The sequence below is a fragment of the Prinia subflava genome, chromosome 4 (assembly GCF_021018805.1).
Source record: "Prinia subflava isolate CZ2003 ecotype Zambia chromosome 4, Cam_Psub_1.2, whole genome shotgun sequence".
Taxonomy (NCBI): Eukaryota; Metazoa; Chordata; class Aves; order Passeriformes; family Cisticolidae; genus Prinia; species Prinia subflava.
In genome coordinates, this window is record NC_086250.1 from 60,675,588 (window position 1) to 60,700,549 (window position 24,962).

The 24,962-nt window shown below is 41.2% G+C and overlaps 3 protein-coding genes across 8 annotated transcripts in view; 2 read left to right on the forward strand and 1 right to left on the reverse strand.

Annotated features, from left to right (window-relative positions):
• Positions 1-4,559, forward strand: part of ATXN7L1 (ataxin 7 like 1) — a 114,139-nt gene extending 109,580 nt beyond the window's left edge. For 5 of the 6 annotated variants that reach the window (XM_063396886.1, XM_063396888.1, XM_063396891.1 and 2 more), the window contains one exon: positions 1,908-4,559. In XM_063396886.1, coding sequence (XP_063252956.1) covers positions 1,908-1,949 — 42 coding nt within the window. In that variant the 3' untranslated portion in view covers positions 1,950-4,559. Of the gene's footprint in view, positions 1-1,455 lie in introns of all 6 variants that reach the window. The other variant, XM_063396887.1, reaches the window with a different exon arrangement.
• Positions 4,560-11,562: 7,003 nt separating this feature from the next.
• Positions 11,563-13,485, forward strand: EFCAB10 (EF-hand calcium binding domain 10). Its single transcript, XM_063396901.1, has 4 exons — positions 11,563-11,959; positions 12,066-12,230; positions 12,509-12,593; positions 13,097-13,485. Exons 1-4 carry the CDS (start codon positions 11,860-11,862, stop codon positions 13,131-13,133), a joined length of 387 nt encoding a protein of 128 aa, XP_063252971.1. The 5' UTR covers positions 11,563-11,859; the 3' UTR covers positions 13,134-13,485.
• Positions 13,486-14,123: 638 nt separating this feature from the next.
• Positions 14,124-24,802, reverse strand: RINT1 (RAD50 interactor 1). The gene is made up of 14 exons (XM_063396893.1): positions 24,531-24,802; positions 23,274-23,469; positions 22,877-23,118; positions 22,534-22,707; positions 22,315-22,464; positions 20,943-21,099; positions 19,456-19,566; positions 19,055-19,280; positions 18,333-18,470; positions 17,392-17,591; positions 15,994-16,208; positions 15,153-15,333; positions 14,949-15,067; positions 14,124-14,362 (listed from the first exon to the last, which is right to left on the reverse strand). The coding sequence occupies exons 2-14, from the start codon at positions 23,448-23,450 to the stop codon at positions 14,149-14,151; spliced, it is 2,304 nt and encodes a 767-aa protein (XP_063252963.1). The 5' UTR covers positions 23,451-23,469; positions 24,531-24,802; the 3' UTR covers positions 14,124-14,148.
• Positions 24,803-24,962: the final 160 nt, after the last annotated feature.

Below are 24,962 nucleotides of genomic sequence, written 5' to 3' on the forward strand. Positions count from 1 at the left end.
TGAGATTATTGCAAAGCTTTTCAGCTGCCTATTTTCATAACTTTATCAAAAATAGAAGTGTTTGCTTGTTTTAAGCCCCACAAACTCTTTATTTTTAAAAATATGTTTCTGTCAGTTTGGTAATTGAATGTGGAGCTCAAAGTACAAATACAAAAAAATCAAGTTGATACTAAGTTTTATTAAACTTTTTTAAAAAATGCACACAGGATTTTAGTATTTGGAACCATGAGTAATGATTCCCTATTTAATAAATGCTTGTCACTGTCAAAACTGAGCTGCTTTGTTGGCAGCTTTTATCTCCAATCTAGCAATTGAATAGTCTCTAAATAAAATTTCTGTCTTAAGCTATGCTGTAATATTTCATTATAAAGGTGTTAATAATTAGGTAACAATAAGTGGATCTGGAAGTATATGCTATGTCAGTAAAGGTATTACTGTGACAGCTGAGCTCTCTTGTTTTGAATGTTGGTCTTGCTATAACCATGATAATCAGGGAGTCCAAGTGAAGCAAGGTCTGTAGGCAGAGACAATCTCTGCTGCACACCAGGGTTTATAGTTGGAAAAATCTGGCAAGTTTTCATGAATACATCACAACAACACACTTGTAACAATGCAGCTGGGAGCAGAGTTGCAGCTGCCAAGCTGAATGTGCACATGGAGCAGGTCCTGGACTGCCTCCGCAGCGTTCCCTGGCCAGGGACCCTGGCGGAGCTGTCTGCCGGTGCAGAGGGGCAGCCAGAGGGAGGAGGAGAGCGTTGTTCTCAGAAGAAGGGGAGGGGTCCATAACTCATCACAGGGTTGAGTGGCTGCGTGAGAATGTGGCATTTGGAAAATTGTGCTGGGCTGTAAACCCAGTCTTGTTTGCACCTGTGACCCCCGGGCTGGGAGAGCTTCGCGCTGGCCTTCCCAAAGCAGGCGGTCGGAGCGAGAGGACACGGGGCACTGCTGGGAAAGTCACCTGCCACCCATAGCTGAGGGTTCCTCAGTGCTGAGTTGGGAGCTGAAGGTGGCCTGTAGCTGTTCTGATGTCACTGGTGTAGCTCCTGTTGATCATTTGCTCCATGTGCTGAAGCTCACTCGGGTACTCCCCTGGAACTGGTGGATCATGAGAATTGTGGGCCTGTCACTTCATCTCCCATTGCATTAAACTCATTAACATCATGTAAAACTCAAACAGATTTTTCTCAAATAATGTTTTTTATATATATATATTGCTGCTCCTCTTTGAATAGGGATTGTATACATAAAAGCATGCCATGTTTTTCCAACTATTGTTGCTTTAGTAAAAGAAATACTGTTTTTTCCTACAAAAATTACTTGGTGCTTAACAAAACATTAATGGAATGGTAGTTTTACAGTCAAATTATTTGTGCCTGTATGTATTAAAAGTTTGTTTTCTCCAGCTTTTATTCTTGTTCTAGGTTTTTAACTAATCAAGTCTTTTTGTCTTCATAGTGCTTTTAGGTGCCTGAAAGTGTTAACACTTCAAGACCTCAGTATGCGGTGGTTTTTAAATACTGAGTAACTAGATCATTTTATTAAGGGAAGGTGACAACGTGTATGCTGTGTGAGGATTCCTTGTGCATGAAAACATGCTGTGTAGAGGAAAAGATTCTTCAGAGTTGTCGTCTAATTGCTGCTCTTTATTTGTAATGATAACCAAGTTAATGAACATGAGATTCACCAAAGCTTACTAAGATCAGACCGTCCCAAAAGGAAATATGCCATTTATTCAAAGCAGTTCCTTTTCTTAAAGGTCTAATGTAGTCAGTAAACAGGGAGGAAATTTAGTTCAGGGACTTGAAATGAATTCCTGCTCTGAGTACTGTCAGCCACAGACATTATTGAAGTGTTTTATACCAAAAGACATTGTGTGATTTTGAACCTGGCTCTGGTTTCTCTTTTAGAAGACATCAAACCGGACTGGTAGAATAAGGACTCTTCCATAACAAGGAAAAGGAACCAGCCTATAATCTCTAGCTCTCAGCAGCCCTACTCCACAGGGTTTTTCTTTTCTATGTCCTGCAGATGGATTTAATCTTTTATGAATTTGTGGTTTTAAAGAGAATTAAATTTACAGAAAACTGTAATAGTGATTTGTTTAGTTTTTCCACTTGTATTTGCCACTGATCTGTGCGTTCTGCTTGGTTATGTTTCATGCCTTTTAAAGCTGTTAGCGTTGCAATGCTCCCTTTGTTTCCTAACCAGAACACAATGGACATTCCAAAAAAAAAAACCAATCCAGATCATGATTTGAATTTATTTAAAGGATCTCCAAATTTTTCCATTAAATAAAAATTACAGTAATTCTGTATTTAAGCTTGTCCTATGGATAAAAATTGAGTGCATTTCTTAGTAATTTGCAAACAGCTGGGGCACTGCAACTTTAGGGACTAATCCTGATTGGTGCTCTGTACCTACAGCATTTAATAATTACAGTGGGAGGGAATTCTGAGTGTTCAGCCTCTTCCAGGATCAGGCTCTTAAGGAATCTATACTCAATCAATGCATAGCAGAATTTTGCACCAAACTGTAATTACTGTTATCAGGGGCCCAAAGTGTAAAATCCCCATCTCCTGGGGGATTTCCAGACCCTTAAGAACACAGCACTCGATAACTCCAGTGAGCAGTTTGGGTTTGCGAGGACAGGAGTTGAGCAGATTGGCTTGCATTAATAGAATTGCACTGACAGTGTTTCTTATAGGATTACTGAATAATTTTTTAATAAAATATAGATTTTATAATCAGGAAGCCAATACTAGGTACTGGAACAATAGTACAGAGGAGTTAATTTTTATTTCTACAGTGTTAAAAGTGCACTTATATGCTGGTTTATTTACATCTTGGGGAAAGGCGAGAGACTGCAAATAGGGAGATTATTACTACTTTCTTTTTTAAAAAAAGAAGGGTTAAGGCAAATTTTAAGACTAAAAATGTTTAAGCAATTATAAACAAGGCTAGACCCTTTGAAAAAAGTTTAGAAATATTCTTAAAATAAATTTTTATAGTGTTAATTTTGTAATAATTTATGTTTTGCTATACTTCAGAGCTAACTGACCGGTATAGTTTCAGAAACAGTATGAAACTTAGGAAAGTTTAAGCAATGTTTATATTTTTAAAATGTTCTTTGAATTATGTTTTTATTGTACATTTCTTCAGACTGAAAAATGTGTACATATCTTTGTTATTTTTGCACAATTTTTTGTCTTGTTCAGTTTTAGGAGCAGTACTATGTTGATTTTTTTTAATTTATTTTGAGTTATAAAACTGCAGGATTTAAAAAATCTCAGTAACAAAGTCATCCTCTGTAATCAATGAACTGCTATTTCTAGTTGTTGAGGGAAAACAGTGGTTGTGAGATTCAGTGGTTGCTTCTGAGAAATAATGCTAATCAGTGACTGAAGGAGCAATTTTGTAGTTTTAGGAAGCTTTAGCTGTTTCCATGCATCTTTTTAATTGGAAAGCTGAATTATGGAGCCTGTCCTTTGAATGCTGCTTAAATTTTATTTTCAACTGGCTTACACCTGACAGCATTTCAGGAAAGTTAAGCACGATGTAAAATCCCTTGGTGTTCTTTCATCATCAAAGAATCATTATTTAATTCAATGGATCAGAAATTTTAGCCTGCAAAATGAAATGGAAGTCAACTTTTGGGAAAAAGCGGATACAAACTGGACCAGCCTATAATGCATTCTTAGTGTAGCATTCACTGGTAGTTCTTTTTTTCCCCATTTGCCTGAAAACCTTGTGATTTGTTTCCAGCAATAGAGGCTCAGAAGCTTTGGTTGTTACACATACGCAATGCATAGGCCCGTCAGCCATAAAAAGCGACTTGGATAACTTGTATGCCTTCTTTTGTATCGATGTAACAATTGTAAATAGTGCTGATCGACCTTTGTAGAGAATAGTTTATACAGCATATTCTATTATTGCTGATTCTCAGTGAACTATTGTTTTAAAAAAAAGAAGAAAAAAAGAAATTTTTCTATTTACACCTTATATTTTGTTATGCTGTTGACCCATGGCACTTTAACAAAACTCTGTGGGTTTTGCATAGCTGGTCAGTCATGGGATATATTAAATAACTGTTGTTGCACAGAAATGAATTTGCACCTGCTATATTGTGCTTTCCTACTACAGATTTTAGAACCTTTTCCAGAAGACTTTTGAAGAAAGCATGTCCAATCATTCTAAGAAAAAAAATGCCATACTTGTACAGCCAATTTCTTTTCTACAATCCATATTTTGTAACACTAAGTATTTTCATTCTTTGTCCTGCACCTTTATGTATTAGCAGTATCAAATAGAATTCATTCCATGCTTGTGATAATTGTAAGCAGAATAAATGTCTAAAGTAGGTGTAAATAGTAAATTCTATGGCTTACAGTTTAAAAAAGGAAAACCAGAACAAACATGTATCTGATTGATACTGCCATGGTTCAACACCGGGCCTGGAGATATTCTCTAGTGAGCGATTGTATTTTTTGTTTTTTGCTTTATTATTATTTTTTTTTGTAACATGGCTTTGTAAATAAAATAATTTATATGTTTGTAAGAAACAGATGGGGTTTGTCGTTATTTCTCTTTGCAAAACAGAAATAGTGTGTATTGCAAGACTGCCCTTTCTCTTCCCAGAGGCTGAAATGCACTTTGCAGATGCCCTGCACTGAGAATTCCACAGTAGTTCAAAAGATCTGCCCAGCTTTCTGTACAAGGCTGAATTACCCTGGGATTATTTTTGGCATTCATGTCTAAAATATTTCTGTATTTACATGTCAAGACACATGCAGCAATCAGCTACTGAGGTTTTTTTGCACTGATAAACCATTTTTAAATTCCTTTGCTTAGCTGAATGCATTTTCTCATTCCTTATCAGTGTAAGAATTAACTTTGTTACGGCTGCTAGATTTAGGAATTCTCACTTCAATGGGCAGTACAAATTTATAACCAGTCTTTTATGTCGTTAATACTAAAACCACAGCTCTTATCTAGGCGTTAAGATTCTTGTTCTGTGCAAAGCCTGTTCCAATTACAGATCAAATGAGACTTAAATTGTTCACTGGCTCGACAGCTCTGCAGAGAGGATTGCAGTTTTTTCTCTCGCAAGCACCCTCTTCTGCAAATCTGGGCAAGATGTACATTTTCATGCTCCTTTTCTGAGGTATCTGGAAACTGTCTAGGAGATTCTGTAGGGAAGATGCTCACAATTGCAGTACCTTTTCTGAAAGCAAGCAATTTGGACTGCAAACTGCATTTTTGTGTGCACACACTCGGAACCAGCAGAGGAGAAATGAAGCTGGGCTGCCTTGCAGGAAAGGGGAATTGAAGGAGGGAAATTTTACCTTCTAGGTAAACAGCTTTTTGTGTGATGTCTTGCACTTTCGGATACCTGTCACAAAAGCTAATCCTGAATTTCCTCTTTACTGTCCAATTAATGCCTTGACTCAGATACTTGTATTTTGAAAGCTTTTTTATTATTATCTTTAGTTTATCTTTTCCACTACAGAAAAAATTAATATCATGAAGTAGCAGTAGATGCTGAAGCTTCATCTGATAATAGTGGTCCCTATGTATGGCTAAAGAGTAACACTGTGTTCATAAGATGCTTTGCTATTTCTAGCAGCCATTAGAAATCAAAACTACAGCCAAGAAAACAGAATATGGCTGGTATATTAGTTGTTGGCCATCATTGCCCATGGCCAGTTGGAGACCACTGACTTTACTTCCCAAAAATGGATCAGTAGTTTTTTAGCTCTTGTGGATTTGTTGGAATGATCTGTAAGCTGTTCTCATATTTGGAGCTGGGTTCCCCCTCCTTTTTTTTAGTTATGCACAAGTATTTTGCTTGTAGCACTTCTCTCCTGTTCATATTCTCTAACATGCTCTAAGTACCACCCATTTTAGAGAGAAGCAGATCACACTGTAACTTCTTTATTCATTTTTATGCTTCTGTTTTTACCATGGAAATATTTATTTTAGAAGAAAGTCATTGCTGTGTGCAACCAGGATCTGTTTTATTCTTCCAAATCTGTCAGGATTCACAGTTGGAAAAAATGCCAAATGCAGATTCCAGAAATATTTGGAGGAGAGTCATACAACACATTCAGACTTTAGAACACAAGAATGTTTATTTCCTGCAAATTTTTCTATGCTGTTTTGCTCCTTGAATACTTCCTGAAAGCAACTATACAAAGCAGATGCAGATCTCTTTTAAAATACACTTTTCTAAGTAGAAGGAAGCTAAAGCTGATCATTCAGCAGCAGGTCCCAGTCTGCCCTTTAACTGGAGATCCATGGTCCTGAGCTCTTGTTCTCATTTTGTAATGCACCACAAATGACACAGGCTGGATTCTTTTGTGTGGGGGTTTTGCTGTTTACAGCTGACCCAAAAATATTTAGCTCTAATCTGTGATCTGTTGTCCCTACAGAAAGGAGAAGAGAAGCTTTAGGGGAAGTTTGCCAGCAGTAATAATCAGGATCCAGGAGAACTTGAGGGTCAGGACACCAGCAGGGACTTGAGATGGGGCCCTACCCTCAGCTGTGCCCTTTGCCCATTTCCCAAACGTGACATACTAAGCTCTGAAATTCAATTGGGTTTGATGAACTTGGAGCAATTGCTAATATTTTGATGTGACACCACAATGGTGGTTTTTCAAAAAAGCTGTCTATCATGGACAAAGTGCATTTACAGAATCCACAGGTGTGGAGGCCTTTTGGTGTAAGTACAAAGAATGGCCTGAGGAACATGAGTGCAGCCCGGGAGTTCTGTGTCCGTGTCAGCTCCTTTCCAGCCTGGCCCTACAGGGGAAGCAGATGAAATGGAGATGGAGGAAACATCACTGCAGAAGAGAAACCATCATCCCTTCCCAGTGGGGAATTTCCTCAGTGCTGATTTGGAGAGCTGTAGCACAGGTAAGTGAGATAGGTCACTACTGGGAAATGATTACACAGGTTCAGCCTTTGTCTTTCCCACCACAGGTACAGAATATATATATATGTATTTATATATATCTTGCCTCAGTTCTAAGCTGTTTTCAACAGCCTACAAAAAGAAACCTTCCCCTCTGGTCAGCTCCACTCTTAAATTGCAAATATTTGCCTTCCTTTTTTTTAGTTTTCTATTATTTTGACCCATAATCAGTTGGGGTAGTTTCTTGGGCATTTGGGGTTTTTGTTGTTTTTATAATCTTGCCTTGAGCCAGTCCTTCCATGTTACTTTTCTTCAGGATTTGTGTTTGTAACACCAACAAGGGCTCTTCCTGGTCACTCTGCTAATACCAAGTACTGACTGAAGTGACTGCAGTTAGAGTAGATGTGTGGATTTACAATTAAGTACAGGGAAAAACAGAAGTTACTCTTCAGAAACACTAACCTTTGGAGATACACAATCCATACATACTTCTCCTTCCTAACTGCCCACCTTGCTGTTGCTTGAAATATCTGTTTGAACTATGGGGTGTCAGAGACACTGAGGCGATGGCGATGGACCTCTAATCTCTCCACCCTGTGTAGTGTGAACTCATTCTACAGATACTGCTGGAATAAAAGCATCTGTGCTTTGAAGAGCTATGAGCTCAGAGCCAACTTACACAGGAAAATATACTGTATATCTCAAAGAATGCAAGCTCCTGCTCAAGTAACTCTTTTTTTCCCCTTTGCCTTCAGCAGGAGTCCAACCATAGTTCCAGGAAATCAATTCCATGGCCTTTCAGCCAACTGAGAAGTGGACAGTTCTGTGACAGTAAAGTCTTCTGATATCAAACTAGGCATTTTGTGACTTATTATTCCTTCTCCTTGACTCAAAAACAAGAAGTATTTCTGTAATTCCTGGTTTATTTTTCCCAGTACATGATTTCTGATGGCAGGTTTAGCCTTTACTTTGCAGCTGACTGGGGGAAAGAAAAAAATAAAAAGCCAACATTCACTGCTTAGACTGATGACTACGGGCTGTTGTTCTTGTGGAGAGGACTGGGAGGGCACAAGTGGTGATGCAGCTACTCCTGTGGTACATCAAGGACAGTTTTTTGACAGAAGGGCTCAACAAGCTGAGTGGGGCCATACCAGACACGCTGCTCACACATAAGGAAGGGCTGCTGGGAGCTGACACATGTGGCAGCCTTGGCAGCAGCAGCAGCTACAACATAGCAAATTTAAGATTCCAAGGGAAGTAAGGAAGAGAAATAGTTGAACTGCAACCCTGGAATTCAGGAGAGCAGACTGTGTCTCCTGCAGACATTTTGTTGGCAGAATCCCACAGAAGATTCACCCAGGAGATCTAGCTGAAGCACAGAACAGTCCACTCTGATCTGCAGGATCGGATGGATGGGAGAAGGCCAACATGGCTGAATGGAGAACTCCTGACTGTCAGAGGCAAAGGACAAGAACACAGACTGTGGAAGCAGGGATGGGCTACCCTAGAGGAATAAACACTGCCTAGGCATGCTGAAACAGGACCAGGAAAGCTGAAGTTCAGCTGGAGTTGGAATTAGTGAGGGATGTGAAGGACTTCCAGCATATTAACATGGAAGGAAGAGTAAGTAAAATGTGGCCCCCACTACGTGTGGTAGATAACCCAGTGACAGAGGAAAGGGAGGTGACTGAGGGACACTCATTGCTGCCTTTGCTTCAGGTTTTAACTGGAGAGCTCTGTGCTCAGAGCTTTGGGTATAGTTTGGGCTGTGAGGTTCTATCATCAATGAGGGACTGCTCGTCCTGCATCTCTAGAAGCCTGTGGGAGAAGCTGGGCTGGGTTCAAAGATACAGGCTGATACCATTCCTGTGTAGCTGAGCACTGGAACACAGAGCAAATGATGTTGTGGAGTTTCCATTCTGGAGACAGCAAAAACTTGACAAGGCTGTGAACAATCTAGTCTTTGAAATTAGCCCAGTCTGAGGAGGAAAGGGAGCTGACCACAGGATCTCCAGAGGACAATTTAATTATTCTGCTTTTCTGTACAGTAAAAACAACAAAAAAAGAAGTGGCTCTGGCTGTTGGGATAATTAATACTCAGAAGCTCAGTTCCTCTGTAGGTGGATCCCCTGACGAGGAGCTCACCTGTATGTATCTCAGAAGTCCTTGGGGACACACAGAGGGAAGGTGAGTGCAGCTCTTCCAAAGCAGCTGCAGCAATGGCAGGACCAGTCCCCACAGCTCACCCTTTGCTCCCTGGCAGAGCTTCCCAGTGTCCATGCAGAGCAGCAGCACAGGCAGGTAGAGCCTTAAAGGGGCTGCTCTCAGCAGCTCCGTGCACAGGAAGCCTGTGGCACATTTAGGGATCTTTCCCAGCCTGTATTGGTCCTGTCTTTCCCCACAGCCCTGCACTTCAGTCCTCTGACACTCCCCTTTGAAAGAACATGTCCATCTGTCTGTTTTCCCTTGCAAGACAAATGGTTGGTCTGGAGGCACCTGCATATCTGACCTGCACTCCCTGTTTCTCTTCATTACAACTCTTAAAGACTCTTTGTAGTCTATTTAGCCCTATTAAATTAGATAAAAGGCTTAAATTACTAGTGATATTCTGTAGAAGGCTCAGCTTCTGTCACAACAGGTATTAAGCCTTTTAAACAAATCTAATTTATATAACCAGGGCACTTTAAACACATGAATATAATTTGGTCCTTTAGTTCTTCATTAAAAGTCATTTTGCAGCATCTGTATAACGGAACCAGAATACTTTCAGATGTTTGTCAAATCCTGTTTTTCTCAGTCACCAGAAGTTCAATTTTTCTTACAACAGACCATGTGAGCTCCTTACAAATTGTCCTGAACTATCATACTTTTAGGATCTATATATATAGCTGATACTATCATTATATGAACTGAGGATAAGAATTTATTATGTAAGTAATTAATATGTGATTCATAATAGTTAATACATGATTCATTATGAGAATATTTTTTCAAGTAAATAAATTGTGCTTCCTTAATAGTGAAACAGAATTTTTAAAAATATATTTCTAGTTGTAAATCAAATTGGGATTTGCTCTGTTTAATGATTTTTTTTAACCATTTCTCAAGGAGACACACTTAAATCTGTAATTCCTATGCTTATTATTAAATTTTTAGCCTTAATGTGTATTTCATACTGATTATCTTTGTTGACTTCTAAAGGAGAAACATCCTTTGCCAAATGCTGGTTTCCTTGACCCAAACACTGACCTACCTACCTACCTACCGCCCTACCTACCAGTATTCCACTTGCTCCTTCTTTTCCTGTCAATCTTCCTATCCTTAAGGTTCTCATTTTCAACACTGCATGTTTCACATCTTTATTTCTCCTCTGCTGAACAACCCCTTCTCCTGTTTGTACTCCTCCACATTTCAGTCTACAATTTCTCCTATGTCTCTTTTCTAGGAAAAATTTCTGCTAATCCTTTGCAAACTGTGCAGAAAGGAACAGAAAGACAAATACAGGAATGGATTGAGTAACTATGGAATGTTTTAGGAAAAGGAGGTTTCCATCACTGCTTGGCTACTGTCATAGGAGGCTACTGTTAGAAACCTACATTTCCTCTAGCCCTAATGGAGACTCAAAGCAGGTAGCATAGTCAGTTTAAAATACTGGAGAATACAGAGAGCACATGGCTGTACAATCTCTGCAGCTTTGGATGCTGCCTTTCTCCCAGTTTATCGAAGAAGAAATAAGTGAATTCTATTAATGTCTTGTGATAGTTTTGGCAAATAGTTAAATATATTTAGTGCTAGACTTTTCATAGGAATACTAATCTTCTTTACTGTATGCTCATTTATCAATGATTTTATTGGATGGCAGATAGTTATATCTTTGAATTTTCCTTTTTTTTTTTTTGTTTAGTGGGATGCTTTACTCGAGTATGGTTCTATTAACAGTGGGTAGCACAGCCAAAAGCTTCTCTGATGTCTCTTCTGTGCACAGGCTTGTGCACAATAATGGTTTTAAAATGTAAACTCTCCTACTCTCAGTTGCTGGCCACTGGTTTTGCACCTCGTACGGGTGTGGAACACTGGGAACACCCTGGCAGCCCCTCACACCGCGGGGACGAACCAGGGCTGTGCCTGGGGACGCTGAGAGGTGAAGAAGGTGGTGCCGCCGGTGGAAGGGAACGTGGCTGGAGGTGAGGACACAGAATCACAGAATCCTTAGGGTTGGGAAACCCCTGGAGCTCATCCCGTCCGACACCCCTGCCAGGGCAGGGTCACCTGCAGCAGGTGACACGGGAGGACATCCAGGGCGGTGGAATGTCAGAGAGGGAGAGTCCGGGACCGCCCTGGGCAGCTGTTCCAGAGCCCCGCCGCCCTCAGCGTTAAGTTCTTCCTCAGTTGAGGTGAAACTTCGTGCGATTTGTTTTATGGCCAATGCTACCGGTTCTGTCCCCGGCACCACTGAAAATAGTCTGGCACATCCTCTTGGCACCGGCCTTTGAGATATTTATATGCATTGAAAGGGGACATCAGTAGTCTTCTCCGGACTAACACGCCCTCAACACCTGCGTAAGTGTTATAAAGTACCGCGTGTATTTCGCTTTCCCCACGAACCAACGCGGAGCCGATACGCACCCGGGAGCGAGGCGTGTCCGTTCCGGTGCTGCCGTGACGACTTCCAGGACAGGCACTCTTTCCTTCCCACTCCCCTCCGGCCCCAGAGCGTCCCGCGGCAGGAGCCGCTCCGGGCCGCTCCGCTCCCCTCCTCCCGCCCGTGCCCTCACGGCTCCCGCGGCAGGAGCCGCTCCGGGCCGCTCCGCTTCCCTCCTCCCGCCCGTGCCCTCACGGCTCCCGCGGCAGGAGCCGCTCCGGGCCGCTCCGGTGCCCTCCTCCCGCCCGTGCCCTCACGGCTCCCGCCGCTGGCCCCGCTGCCGCCTCACGCCCCCCGGCCCCGCGGGATGGCGGCGGGCGAGGAGCAGAGCCGCGAGTACCTGCGGCGGCACCGGCTGCCGGAGCTGCTGCACCGCCTCGGAGCGCTGCTGCTCTTCCACCGCCCCGGTGCGCACGGGCCGGGCCCGCCGAGAGCGCGGGGGCTGCGGGGCTGCGCGGCCTCCGCTCCCCGGCTGAGGGCCCGGTGCCCGCGGGCACTCTGACCTCGTTGCAGAACGGCCCCGCGAGTTCCTGATCCAGGTGCTGGAGAAGGTGAAGGCTGGGAGACGAGCCGAGGGCGAGTACCCGTTCCTCATGGACGAGGCCAACGTGGACGCCATGTTCAGCCTGCTGGATGTCCTGGGCCAGGGCTCCATCAGGCCAGCGCAGTACAGGGAAGGTGCGTCCACCCGCACCCCGGCTCACACCACGCTGTTCGCACAGAATTATTAAAATAGCTTCAGAGTTACCCATCTGTATTCTTTAGAGTTATCCGCACAGCTGCCCACACGATGAGGAACTTGGAAAGCTGAAAAAGTTACATGTGGTTAAGTTTCCTAGGTTTAAGTTACATGTTGTTATGCTACACACGTTTACCTTCTGTTAGATCTAGGCACCTTTAAATTTAAATTTGCTTTCCAAAGACTCGCATAAGAAACTCTCTTTTGTTAACTTTAGCTCTTAAAACTTTGGGACTGAGCACTGAGGATTTGGAGCTAGAAGATGATGAGAATGTCACACTGGAGGTATTCAAAGAAGGAATGTAAGTTTAATTGTGGTGGGTTTTTTTGGGGGGGATACATATGTATAGGAGATATTTTACTGAGATTACTTTTTTATTTACAAAGCTACATAATTAAAGGGACTTGCTAGTTTAAGCTTGACTGTGTCAGTTTGCACTGCAAGATTAAAAAAGGTCAATTACTGCCTGACCTTGCCTTGCTGTAAGGTGAACCAGACTCGCTGCCCTCCAGCACCTCAGTTTCAGATCTTCGCACAGTGCCTGCCCCTCAAGGCAGAGCAAAGGTCATCAGGCAGCCCAGGGGTTAAAATACTGGTCTGGAAATGTGCAGCAGTGAGGGCCTGTTGTCTTCTTTATCAGGGCTGGTACCACAGCTGGAGATGAAATAGGTTCAGAGTTCAAATCCTGCCTCACAGTCAAGTATGGTTCTAGGAGCAATTTTTTAGTGACTGTTGCAATCACTGAAAGGTAATGAACTAATTATCTTCATTATCTAACTAGAGATTTTCTTTTTTCTGTCGTAGGAAGAAAAAGATGCTGGAGAGCTGGTCTGTGTATTAGTTTGAGCAGTGGTCTGCTGTATATATATTAAAAACAGACACCTTCCCCAATTTTTCTTCTAGTTTGCCAGCTGTGAAGAGACAATTTTAAGCAATATTCTCTTTTTCTCATCTTCCCCACCCTTCAGAGAAGCAATCAGCTGAAAAGGACAAATGACAAGAACGTGTTCATGTCTAGCAAGCACTGGAGGGAGTATTGTTAAGAATTGCTGTTCTTAATATAATTAGATGGTTTAAAAAAGAAGTACAGATCTCTTATACTGAAATAGTATTTTGTAGTTTCTTCCTCAGGTTATAGTTTACAGTGAAGGATTGTTACCACTGAATAAAATAAAGTTGTTTTTTGGGCTGGGTTTTGGTTTTCGAGTATTTTTAAGGAAAAAACAACTTCAAGTTATGACAAATGTCCACAGGTAAAGGTAGTTAGCACTTCCAAGTGGTATTTGCAAACATAGCACACATGCAATTTATAAGGAAAAACTTTTTTAAAAAATTAGGAGATAGTCTTGTACAGAAAAAACAATCTTAATTTGTATGAAGAAAACAGTGACATATTCCTTCCTTCTGCATTGATTATATACATTTTCATACAGAACATCCATTACCTGGAATTTGGAGATGTAAAACATCTGTGTTTAACTGAAGACTGACCAGTTCATGGGGAACATTAGCCCATGCTGTACAAAATTGCATTTACACTGTAAATACTCTGAGTTCCTTAGAATGATGCAGCAAACACTGACAAGGCAGATTATTCATTAGAGATGAACACAGTTTTAGCCTCCAAATGCAGTGGCAAGGTGGCCATGGAAAATCAGATCTGCACACTTCAACACCAAGTCAGGAGGATTTTGATTTTTTTTTTTTGAACTGTATAGAATAAGGTATAAGATGAGATTAAAGCAACCTCTCAGCATACAGAAATGAAAGAAGTAAGTATATCACAAGATATTTGCTTTGGTTTTGCTTGGAATAACTAATCTAGACCAAGTTATTACCCTTTTCAGAAGAAGTCTTTATTTTCCTGTATTTGGCCAACTAGCCCTCAAATTGAGAAGAATCTCAACATCCCTCTGAGCCAGTTTATAAACCCCCAGTTCATTTAGTGCTGCTGTTGCAGATGGCTGGCTTGGCTTTAATGGTTCATTTTCTGACGCTGACTGTAGGACATCCTTCAGAAGCAAGGCAGAGCCAAGATTCAGGTTCAGGATAATGCAGGCTTCTTTTATGCTAGAGGAAAAGTTACATGGATTAATGTGAGCAGCACAAATTTAAATGTAACAAAAACCTTCCATGCTCCATGTTGATTTAAAAATTTTTAGATTTCAGCCCCAGTTAGCTGAGGATTTTGGTGCTGGACTCTTTAGGAGACTGGGCTAGTGAAAAAGACTAACCAGAAAGAGAGCAGCAGCTTCTCATCCGTGACAGCAACTAGACTGCTACCAAGACAATCCTGAGGTGGAACATGGTTTAAAGTAGTCCTTCTAACAATAAAGTTTGTTGTGTTGTAACTATATCTTTGACTGCTTTGATTAGCCGAAGTTTCAGAGGTTTGTGCTACCTAATATTCCTTGCATAATTTTATCTAGACATTCTGACTGCACAAAATACTCCATGACATGCCACAGTCTGTTGCTTTCTGAGTGCCTGCTGCAGAATCAGCTTTTCTAGTTGAAAACATCAGATGCATGAATGATCCACACATTTAATGTGTGGATCAAAACTAACTGTGAAAAAACCTTGGTTTTAAGTAGAACACTATTTCTCTGGACATTCACTTCTGAAATACCAGTAGATCAGAAGTTTGCCTACTTACTGCTTGAAGTAGTTTTCTGGCCTCTTGCAGTAGTGTGAAAACAAGGGGAACAAATTCCGACTCATGTCAAAGTGGAGTTGTGCTGCTCCTCCCTCATTGAAGTGATTTGCCATAATGATCTGCAAACACAGAGAGGTGCATCTGCTGTTGAGGCCGGTCACTGACACCCCCACATGGCATTGCACAGGTCACACTGATACCCACTTCCTGATAGATGTACAGATCCACCTTCTCTGCCAGCATTTGCCAGAAAATCTTGAACAGTGAGTGGCAGAGCTGCTGCTCCAGCTGCAGCAGACGATCTCGCAGCGTCTGCAGCATCGGGCACGCGGTGCTCGACAGAGACATCACCGCCTGCTCTGCCTGGGAGGGCAAGGACAGCCACCTGGAAGAAACCATTGCACTGCAATCATCAGAATCAAATTATTCATATTACAACAAATGAAGCTAAAATTACCCTTTAAAAAAATCTTACCCATTTACAATGTCTCAGAGACAATTCTTTCCCACTTCTAATCTAAAAGTTATCAGTTTAATGCTACGTTTGAATTTCATTTAATATTAAACTCATGCTTTAGTTAGAAAATCTCTGAACATGTCATTGTAGGGAACTCCATCTAACCTGAAAATCATTGAGTTCTACTCCTTTTATGAAGTACCTCAGAAATTGTACTCAGGAGAAAATATTTCAAGAAGCCCTAGGAGTCTGTGAAGACAGAACAGTCGTGACAGGCCATTTCGCATAAAATCTTCAACACTACTATGAAGAAAATAATTCCTGCTCAAAATAGAAAACTGGAACAATCCAGAATCTTTCCTAGGGTTTTTAACTAATGTGTCCACTAATTGTGGAACTACTTTAGAAAACACAGCATGACCATGGTCCCAAGGTAAGAATAAAGAGAATTCTCCAGAACTTATTATCCTGCTGCTTTCCTACTTGAGAAGAAAAACCCCTGCCTATTATCTATTCTTGCCTTTATTGACCTCAGTATTTTTACCAGGAAATAATTAACATGTGCAGAGATTTAATAAACAGAATCACCTCTCTTTCTTGTACAGCTTTGCAGCATCTTTGACCTCTCTGAAGACGTGGTCCACCTGTCGGGTCAGCATGTCGTGCTTGAGGCGCTCCAGGAGGTTGATCATGTCATCGAAGACAGAGCTCTCCATGGATGCCAGCTGCCCCAGCTGCAGCTGGCTCATGCTGTCACTTTCTGCACGAACCTCGAGCTCGGCCTGCTGCAGCTGCAAGAAGAACTAGGCAAACAAAACCAGAGAGGAACACCACAGAAAATAATTTTACCCCTTGAACTTTTCATTGGTACTTTGTTAGGCACAGTTCTAGAAAGCACTCTCCTCTGGCACATTTATAACATTAAAAATTTAAGATTTTAAAAACACTTTCTTATCTTTCCCTGTGGTCCTGATTTAGTGAAAAACAAAACACGGTAGTTTAATCCTAGTGATGGAACTGATACAGGTTTCAGATACAACAGCAGATAGGTAAACACAGATAAAGAAACACCGAAAAGATACTTTAAGATTGACAGCAGCATGCTTTTAAAAAACCCTACCTTGGCCTCTGTAAGATTTGCAAAAGTAAACTTTAATTTTATTTTTTTAACAGTGATTATTTATTGAATTATGAATTTACTGTGCTGACAGTAGCAAGAAAATGAATTGAGTTTATCGAATCAGTGTGACATTGTGGTAACAGCTTGTTGGTTTGGCTTTTAAGTAGATCCAGACCCTGCAGTAGATGCAGTTATACAGCATGAGGGCTGCTGTCCTATCAAGGCAAGATCAGCCCCTGCTAGAGCCACAGCTTCCTGTGAGGGCAGTAAGAATTTGAGGCTGCCCACAGCACACACAATGCCTTATTCTGCACACTGTTTGTGTAACAGGTTGTTTGGCCTTTAGCACCAAATGCTGTGGAAAAGCTGCAGTTCCGCACCAGGCTGGTGTGCAGCAGTCACTAATTCCCAGCTGTCACTGAGTGGCCTTTCTGGGCCACACCTGAATGTGCTGCAACTCAGATACCCACATGGGATGTGTCTAAGCTCTCCTGCCACGGGAGGGGTTCAAGCACCAGGCAAAGGCTGCTGCTCTGGTTCAGAGATCTCCAAAATCAATACAGCTTTTTTTTTACAATAAAAAGCATGTAAAAGAAATTACTTTCTTTGGTCTCTTCAGATTATTCCATTTCCCTGGCTCTGCATTTCCCTAGAAAGTTTATAATTGGCAGCTTAGGCCTCAAACAATAACCTGTCCTTATTTATACATATTTTACTAAATCTGAATTTATGTCTCATTCTACTTTTTCAGTAATTAATTCCCCTGAACACACCTAAAAATGCTGAAAATAAAATGTCTGTTACGAAACAAACATCCAAAGTCCATTTTAAAGGGTTTTTTTTCCTGAAGAAGAATAATTACTTACTACATTGTCAGCCCAGTCTGCCAACACTGTTGCTATATAGTTGACAGCGTTAAGGATTGCACAGTACCGGAACCCTAAGGAAGCTCTTGTCTCTTCCTTCATTACTTGAGTTAATCGTATCCTGAAATCATCAACTAACTCCTTCTGTAGGCCCAGGAACTGCAGTTTTCTGGAAGCTGTTGGAAGATTTTTATACCTGTCTGGAAAGACATTAATAAAATGGTTTTAGGCTTTCCAACACCAAATAAAAGCTTTTCAAAAAGAAACATTACAGGCATGTTACTGTACCACCTCACACCTGTGACTGTCATGCAGTCAGTGTTTAAAACAGCTGATATTTCCATGTTTTCAGGGAAACTGCCCATGCAAAAGCTCAGCATAAAATTAGTTTCTTCCCCATCGTGATTCCACGAGCAGTTATTCTAACACTTGAAGCAATGTGTGTTAATACCACACCCTCCAGTGTGCCCCCTAAAGCATCCTCACACAGAGAAAGACAAAGCCATTGAAGATGCAACTGTCTCATGAAAGCATACTTGCTCTTATGTACTGCTGCAAAAAAAGAGAAGTTACCTAATTGCTTCTGAATTGTCACAGCTTCAAAAGGACTATCGGCCTTTATTACTGCATTGCAAAAAATTATATTCTGCCAACTATGAGAGAACATGGTAAATACAAAATGTATATTTTTCATTATTATTTTGCAAACATGTCACTAGGTCAAGATTATTTGTGCACGAGTTAGCGCCCAAAATACAAAATGAACAGGAAGCTTTTATTCAACTGCAAACATCACAACTTTGCAACATTATTTGGTGACTACTGCTGACAATAGTTTACTAAATATGAATATTTAGTAAACTATTTAGTAAAGAAATCTGTTAGCTGAAGGTTTTTTACTGTTCATTACAAACAAGAGCAATGCCCCTAGATATAATTACCTGTTATAACTAACAAGAGGGTCATAAAAGTTTCAGCACAGTCTGGAACTTTCATTTCATCTACATCAGTGATATCTTTGTACTGTGATATCCATGCAGCCTCTGATGAAAGCATAGAGTCCATCTTCTGAAGAGCAACTGAGATGCAAAAAACTTGTCAGTTAAGATTTTAAGTTTAAAGTAAGTTAAGTTTTTAACAGAAGCCCCTCTAAAACATAACAGCCTTATCTAGTAAGTTAAATTTTGCATTTTCAGGTTATAAAAACTACTGACAACTCGTTTCATACAAAACCAGCTTCAATGTATCTGCATTTGCAATGCTGTTAACAGAGTTAAATGTCAGAATTGATTGGGGGGTTGGTTTTGTTTTTTAATAGTTGGCTTGCTCCTTTCCAATATATTTCTTCATTTCTCAAGGACTAAGACCTCACCCTTATTTCAATTCAAGTCCATCTCTGCCTGCACACACATAACATTTTGTCTAAAAATAAGCCCACTTGATTGCATACAGCTTAGGGGCAAGAGTCCCACAAAACACAGAAGCACTGTTGAAGCCTAATCAATTTTTATCCAGAATAATTACAGAGCACAAAAATACATATGGTTTTGCTTGTAGCCCTGTCCAAGTGACTTATCCTAGTTAAGAAGGGTAGCTGTGTAAGTAGACACACATTTTCTGACTGTGCAATATAAAGGCCAACAAAATGCACTGGAAGTCTTACATTTTTTTTCCACTGTGAGCCACCTTTGGAAGCAGGATTCCTCTGACAGAATATGCATGCAGCTGGGAAAGCTGCTGAGATAACCATGAACGCTGTATAACTCTCTCTCAAACAGAAGTACCTCATCCACAAGGTGACAAAAGAGTGTATCATCATACAACAGGCAGGGAATATCAGCAGCCAGCTTCTCCAAAATCAGCATTACTAGAGCACGAGAGAACTCAAGCTTTGGAAAGGAAAGAAGTGAATGTCAGAGACAGGCAGTACTGACATGTGCAAACATACACAAGAAACTGCTACTAGACTAAGTCTCACCACACACACATTTCAGTGGAAATGGGCCTACACAAAGATCTATCAGAACCTGACTTGGATATTTATATTCACATTTAATTCCTTACCCCAGCATTCACTGAAGATCCTGCCTTGTCCAGTATTGGCTGGATTTTGTCATCAAGGAACTTTGAATGATTTCCAATCCACATAAGTACTTGTGTTAAATACCACTCAGGCTTAATTAAAAAAGAAAAGAAATTATTAAATGCATCCAAACATTTATTCAAGTGCTACTAGTATTTTAGAACAAATTTCTAAAAATACAACTCTCTTTACCTGCTGATCTTAATCTCAGGTCACACAAATCTTTCACTCTGTTTTAGTTAACTTTCATTTATACAAAAGCATTGTCAAAAATATTTCTGGATTTTCATTGTCTTAAATGTACCAAATACTGTGTTCCTCAAGCAAAAGTTCCATTTTTATTTCCCCTTTCTCTACTGCTTTCTCACTCATGAGAGCCTTGTTTCTGCTTCATATACTTCTTCCTGTTCTCCTGTGTGGCCCTTATATCTCAGTACAACAAAAAGGATGTGCTCCTGAGAAAAGCTCTGCTCTTATTGTTACTGTACCTAACCTCAGCCCCACCTTCCCCCTCTATCACCTTCTCATTGCACATTTTAATGCCTTTATGCTTTTTCACTTTCCACACCTAAAAATATGGGCTACAGGCTTTGATGAACACCTCTTGCAGTGTTAGTGCCACTGGAAGCAGCTTCTGTTTTCCTCACTGCCAACAGCTAAAGAACCTTCTGCTGAGGTGCACTCACATTTTGTGTGTCTGTTTCTCACCTCTGTATTCATTTTCACTTGTCTCATTAATTTTATCATGCTTGGGTTGTTGGGTTTTTTTGACACTCCTTCCCTAGCTGGGCAAGGTCATTATGAACTCTGAGCCTCTCTTCTGAAACACTGTTAATCCTGTCCAGATGTGTTAAAAAGCCATTAATGCAATGAAACCAATTCCAATGGTAATTCTCAGATAAAAATCCTCAGTCTTTGAAGGCAAATCACACAAAAAGTGAGTCAGTTTCCAGCTGGCAAATTTGGCATCTCTTGTTTCATGTCAATTAAAAAATTCAACCCATTAGAAAAAGAATTATTTAGCAGTACCTTTAGACTAATCACATTTCATATCCTTACTGCAGAATCCAACATTTTCAGTTACGTGAAGGTAGCAAAACACATTGCCAAAATCAAAGCCACAGCCTTTGAGCTCAAGAAATACAGAACAGTGCAAAACCATTTGCAACAAGACAGAGGAAATTAATCGAAACTTATGAACAGATGGGAGTCAGTCTAAGATTGTAATAATGCTTTATGAAGGATCTGGGCAAGGGGAAAATATTGCCTCACCCAGAGAAAATGCCTGTGCCCCTGAAAGGTCTCTAAGTGCTACCTTGATGTCTGTCCACACTTCGGCAGGCACAAGAACTGCACAGTTTTGAAGAATCCTAATTTTGGACAGTGTGAAATCTATACAATTTAAACATAGCAATCTAGGGGTTGCTTACAAAGCGATTTAAAAATGTCAAACCACTTTCTCCCATACCTTATTAAGAACATTGGTTTGTTTGTTTCCAGTGAAATGATACTTGAACCTTTTCTGAAGAGGATTCAGCATGATCTGTATTGGAAGGACAACTGGTGGGGAAGGGGGTAAAGGGTACTTTTCTGGCAATTGTTTAGGTTTGGTTAACAGCTCATCTCTAAGTGTGACAGTCAAGGATGGACACAAGAATTGAATTACCCCAGCATCATCATTTCAATAGAATGGGTTTATAAAAATGAACACTGCTTAGTTCTACACCATTGACTGAAGGCAGTATTATGAAAACAATGCAATTCCTCAAATTTAAAAGATACTCAAAATATCCCACTTTATGTAATATTAAATATAACTCAGGCCTTTAGGGATTATTTATTTAATGACAATACATGTCCCTTAAGTCTTTGATTTAGGAAACTTAGAAGAACCCAGCAAACCACCATTGTCAGAAACAAACACAGAGTGTCTAAGAGTGTCTCTTGGCTCTAATAAGAGTGTCTCTTGGCTGTCCAAGAGACACTCTTATTCATATTTGTTAAAAGAGGATAAAGACTCCTGGGATTCATAAATGCAACATATGATTTCCTATTTTCATGTAATGGATTTAAGTGAGCCACTGTGCCAAACCATAATTGTTACCAACTCAGCATTGTGTACTTTGCCTTGCATCTTTCCACTACATGATTAAAAAAAAAAAAAAAAAAGCCAAAATCACACACATACAAGGGCTTAGTTGAGCTTTAGTTTTAACTAATTTTTTGTGAATTATTTAATTCATAAATATCAGGGACAGAATGAGCAGCAGTGCCCTCTGAGCAACCTCAAAGGCAGACTAATTGCTGCACAACAGAAACCCTCCTGAAGCCTTCCCTTTTTGTAAAGTCTCCTTCCAAGACATGCATGTTTAGTTTTCCCTCTTTTCCTTCTGGGGTGGGACATATTAAAGTAATCAAAGCTGATTTCACATAAGGCTTTAAAAGGAAAAGCATTAACTGTGTCTAATAAAACACACATCACCATTTTTTCATCAACATGCAAGGGTAATGGCTCCAAACAGTGTAAGGCCAAATCCTCATGCAACCTGAACTGTCCAGCTACCATGAGAGCACTGGATCTGACGACTTGGAGTCTAAATGTTGCTACTGACAAAGAGGACAACTTTGGCACTTGGCATTTTCTAAATACCAAAAAAAGCCACAAAACAAGAAAACCAAAAAACCCCAAACCCCCACAACATTCTAATGTTAATGCAAAGTAACATAAATTACCTTTTGTCTTTCAGGAGAATAAGATTTTAAGTAATTCTCCTTGAGAACATGCATCTCTAACAGTTTTCATTCTTGCTAAAATACACCCCAACAATTGAAAAGGATACGAGGTCTGCAGTTTCAGCAGCTGACAGAAGAGCATCTCCAGGTTGTTGTACACCTCAGGGGCATTGGCTGGTGCAGCAAGGCCAAATGCCTGGGACTGAGGTGGCCCCACAAAGGGCCAGCGGAGCTGTGTCAGCACCTCCTCGAAGTCACTGCAACACAAAACAAACACATGAGCTCACAGCACAGCTAGAGATGAGGGGGCACAGTGTCTCTCTTACCTCGTCAATTTGTCCTTAAGGATTTTATGCCAAAATTGAACAGTGGATCTCACAAAAGCAAGAAGATGAGAACAAGATGACTCCTGAAGTTTAATATCCAGCTCTGCCATGAGTGCTAGAGTACTGGCTGCCTCTGGAACATTGTTGGTCAACAGATATTGCTGAATGCTATCACTACAAAACACAAAAAAGTCAAGGCCAAATATGCATTAATGATAACAGAAAAGAATAACTTCTATATTGAAAAGTAAAGACAACACTTTCCTGAATTTAAAACATTTTAATAATGGGATAAACCAGGTTACCATTCTCAGAACATGTATACAGTACTCAGAAACTTCACCTCAGCTCTTCTATGCGAGAAATCCACTTGAGGTAGGCCAGGTGCCGCTCGATCTCTTCTACCTGACTGATCAGGACATCCAGATCCTCCATCCACGGCTCAGCTTGCAGCAGGTGGTTATGGATGGACTCAGACAGAACAGTTTCTTCCTCTAGAAGCTGACTCAGGGATTTTTTGGAGTCTTCTGCATTCTTTAAGGCATTCTGAATTCTTTTAGGGACTTCTGACGAAACTGTGAGTACCTGCATTGACAGAGAAGTATTAATGCACACATAAAAGAACTGCAGTGTAGAGCAGGACCATTTGAGATACTGCTACATTTCACTGAGTTTCATATTCTTAATCAGTCATACAGCATACTCAGAAGAAGAAAAAAATAAAACAGAAAGATGCTTACCTGTTCTTCTAAGTGCTTTTTGTTTTCAGATAGCTTTTCAATCAGGCTGTCCAGCTTCCCCAGGGAATCATAGTCATTTCCAAGCTCTCTCTCCACAAATTCAGAAACGTAGTATGGAATATCACAGTGGTCTAGATCTCTAGTGACTTCTTTCTTTCTAACAGCAATGCTTGCCATGTTTTCTTTCTCTGCAATACTGAGTATGCAATTTCTAATTAGTCCATACTAAGATAGCACAAACAAATATCATCTACTGAGAAAAAAACTGCAGAAAAAGCTGGGCAGTTCAATTTAAACTGAGATTGAAATACTATATTCATGAATTATAATACTGCTTTAAGTGAGACAGTATGCTGGCTTAAGTCTAATCTGAGGTCCGATAAAACCTTGCCTACATATTCAACTGTGATTTATTATATTTTTACTACCAAAAAGAAATACATTTATTAATTTTTTTCTTTCCCAAAAGTGTGAATTCTATTAAGAACAGTTCCATAAATATGTAGTTCCTATAAACATAATATAAAAAACTTAACGACAAAAAATTATAAAATGCAAAGGAAAATAATGTTCCATTTTCCCTTTTCACAAGTTTAGGATATTTCAGAGATACCAACTCATGATTAATGTGTTACTAGGAAAGTATCCATGTAGGCCTAACAATAATTTGGAAAGTAAATGCATCACTGAAATATTTACCAAAAAACCCCAACAGAGAATAACATAAAAGACACTTGCTGATCCACACATTGGGCAGCATCCAAAGCAACCTGACATTGGGAGGATGTTCACAGTGAAAGGAAAAAGGCAACAATGACAACTGTTTGGCTAGTTCGATCCTCAACTTCTTTTGAAAGTATCACTTTCAAAAGAGTATTTAAAATTACAAACCTATACACTTGCACTTCATCTGCTACAAGGTTCAATGAAGTTGAAACCCCTATTAAATTGGCAAGTGAGTCGCTTTAATAGTGAGAAAGTGGTGCTGCTGATGGGGCAGAGTTGCAGAGGCAATACAGAGCACCAGGAAGAACAAACTGGGTGACCAAGGGTGCTGCAGAGCAAGAGGCGAATAAAGAAAAGAGAGCAGTAAAACTCCTGTGTGCAGCAATGTAAAACATAATACGGCAGGAAAAAACTAACCGAGCGGTGCTCTTTTACATACTTAGTGGAAAGGATCGGGTTATAGGAGAGAGAACAGGACTTTGGGCATCCCTCCCAGCGGCTGCCTGCTCAGCCCCGCGGCTCAGCACCCACCTCGGCCGGAGGGCCGGGCCCTTCCAAGGGCCGGCTGAAGGCTCTGCGGGCTCCGGGAGGCTGCGAGCGAAGCGCCGCCGGCCACGGCCCGGCCCGGGCGGGCAGGCAGCCCCTCAGCCCGGCGAGCCCTTCCTCCCCCTCCACGGGCGCCGGCCGACGATCCGCCGCCTCCCCTCGCAGGCTGGTGCCACGGGGCCGGGAGGCCGCGGGTGCCGCCGCCCGGAGCCCTCAGCGCGCTCCCCGCGGGTCCCCGCGGCCGCAGCGCCGCCCCCGCCGCGTCAGCGCCGCCGCGGGTGACGGAGCGCGGGGCGCAGGCGCAGCTCAGCGGGGCCGGATCGGTGCCTGCAGGTCCGGGCTGCCCGCCCCGTGCTCCGAGCGACACGGCCCGGGGAGAGAGAGCCGCGTCCTGCCCGCCGCTCCGGGCTGCCCGCC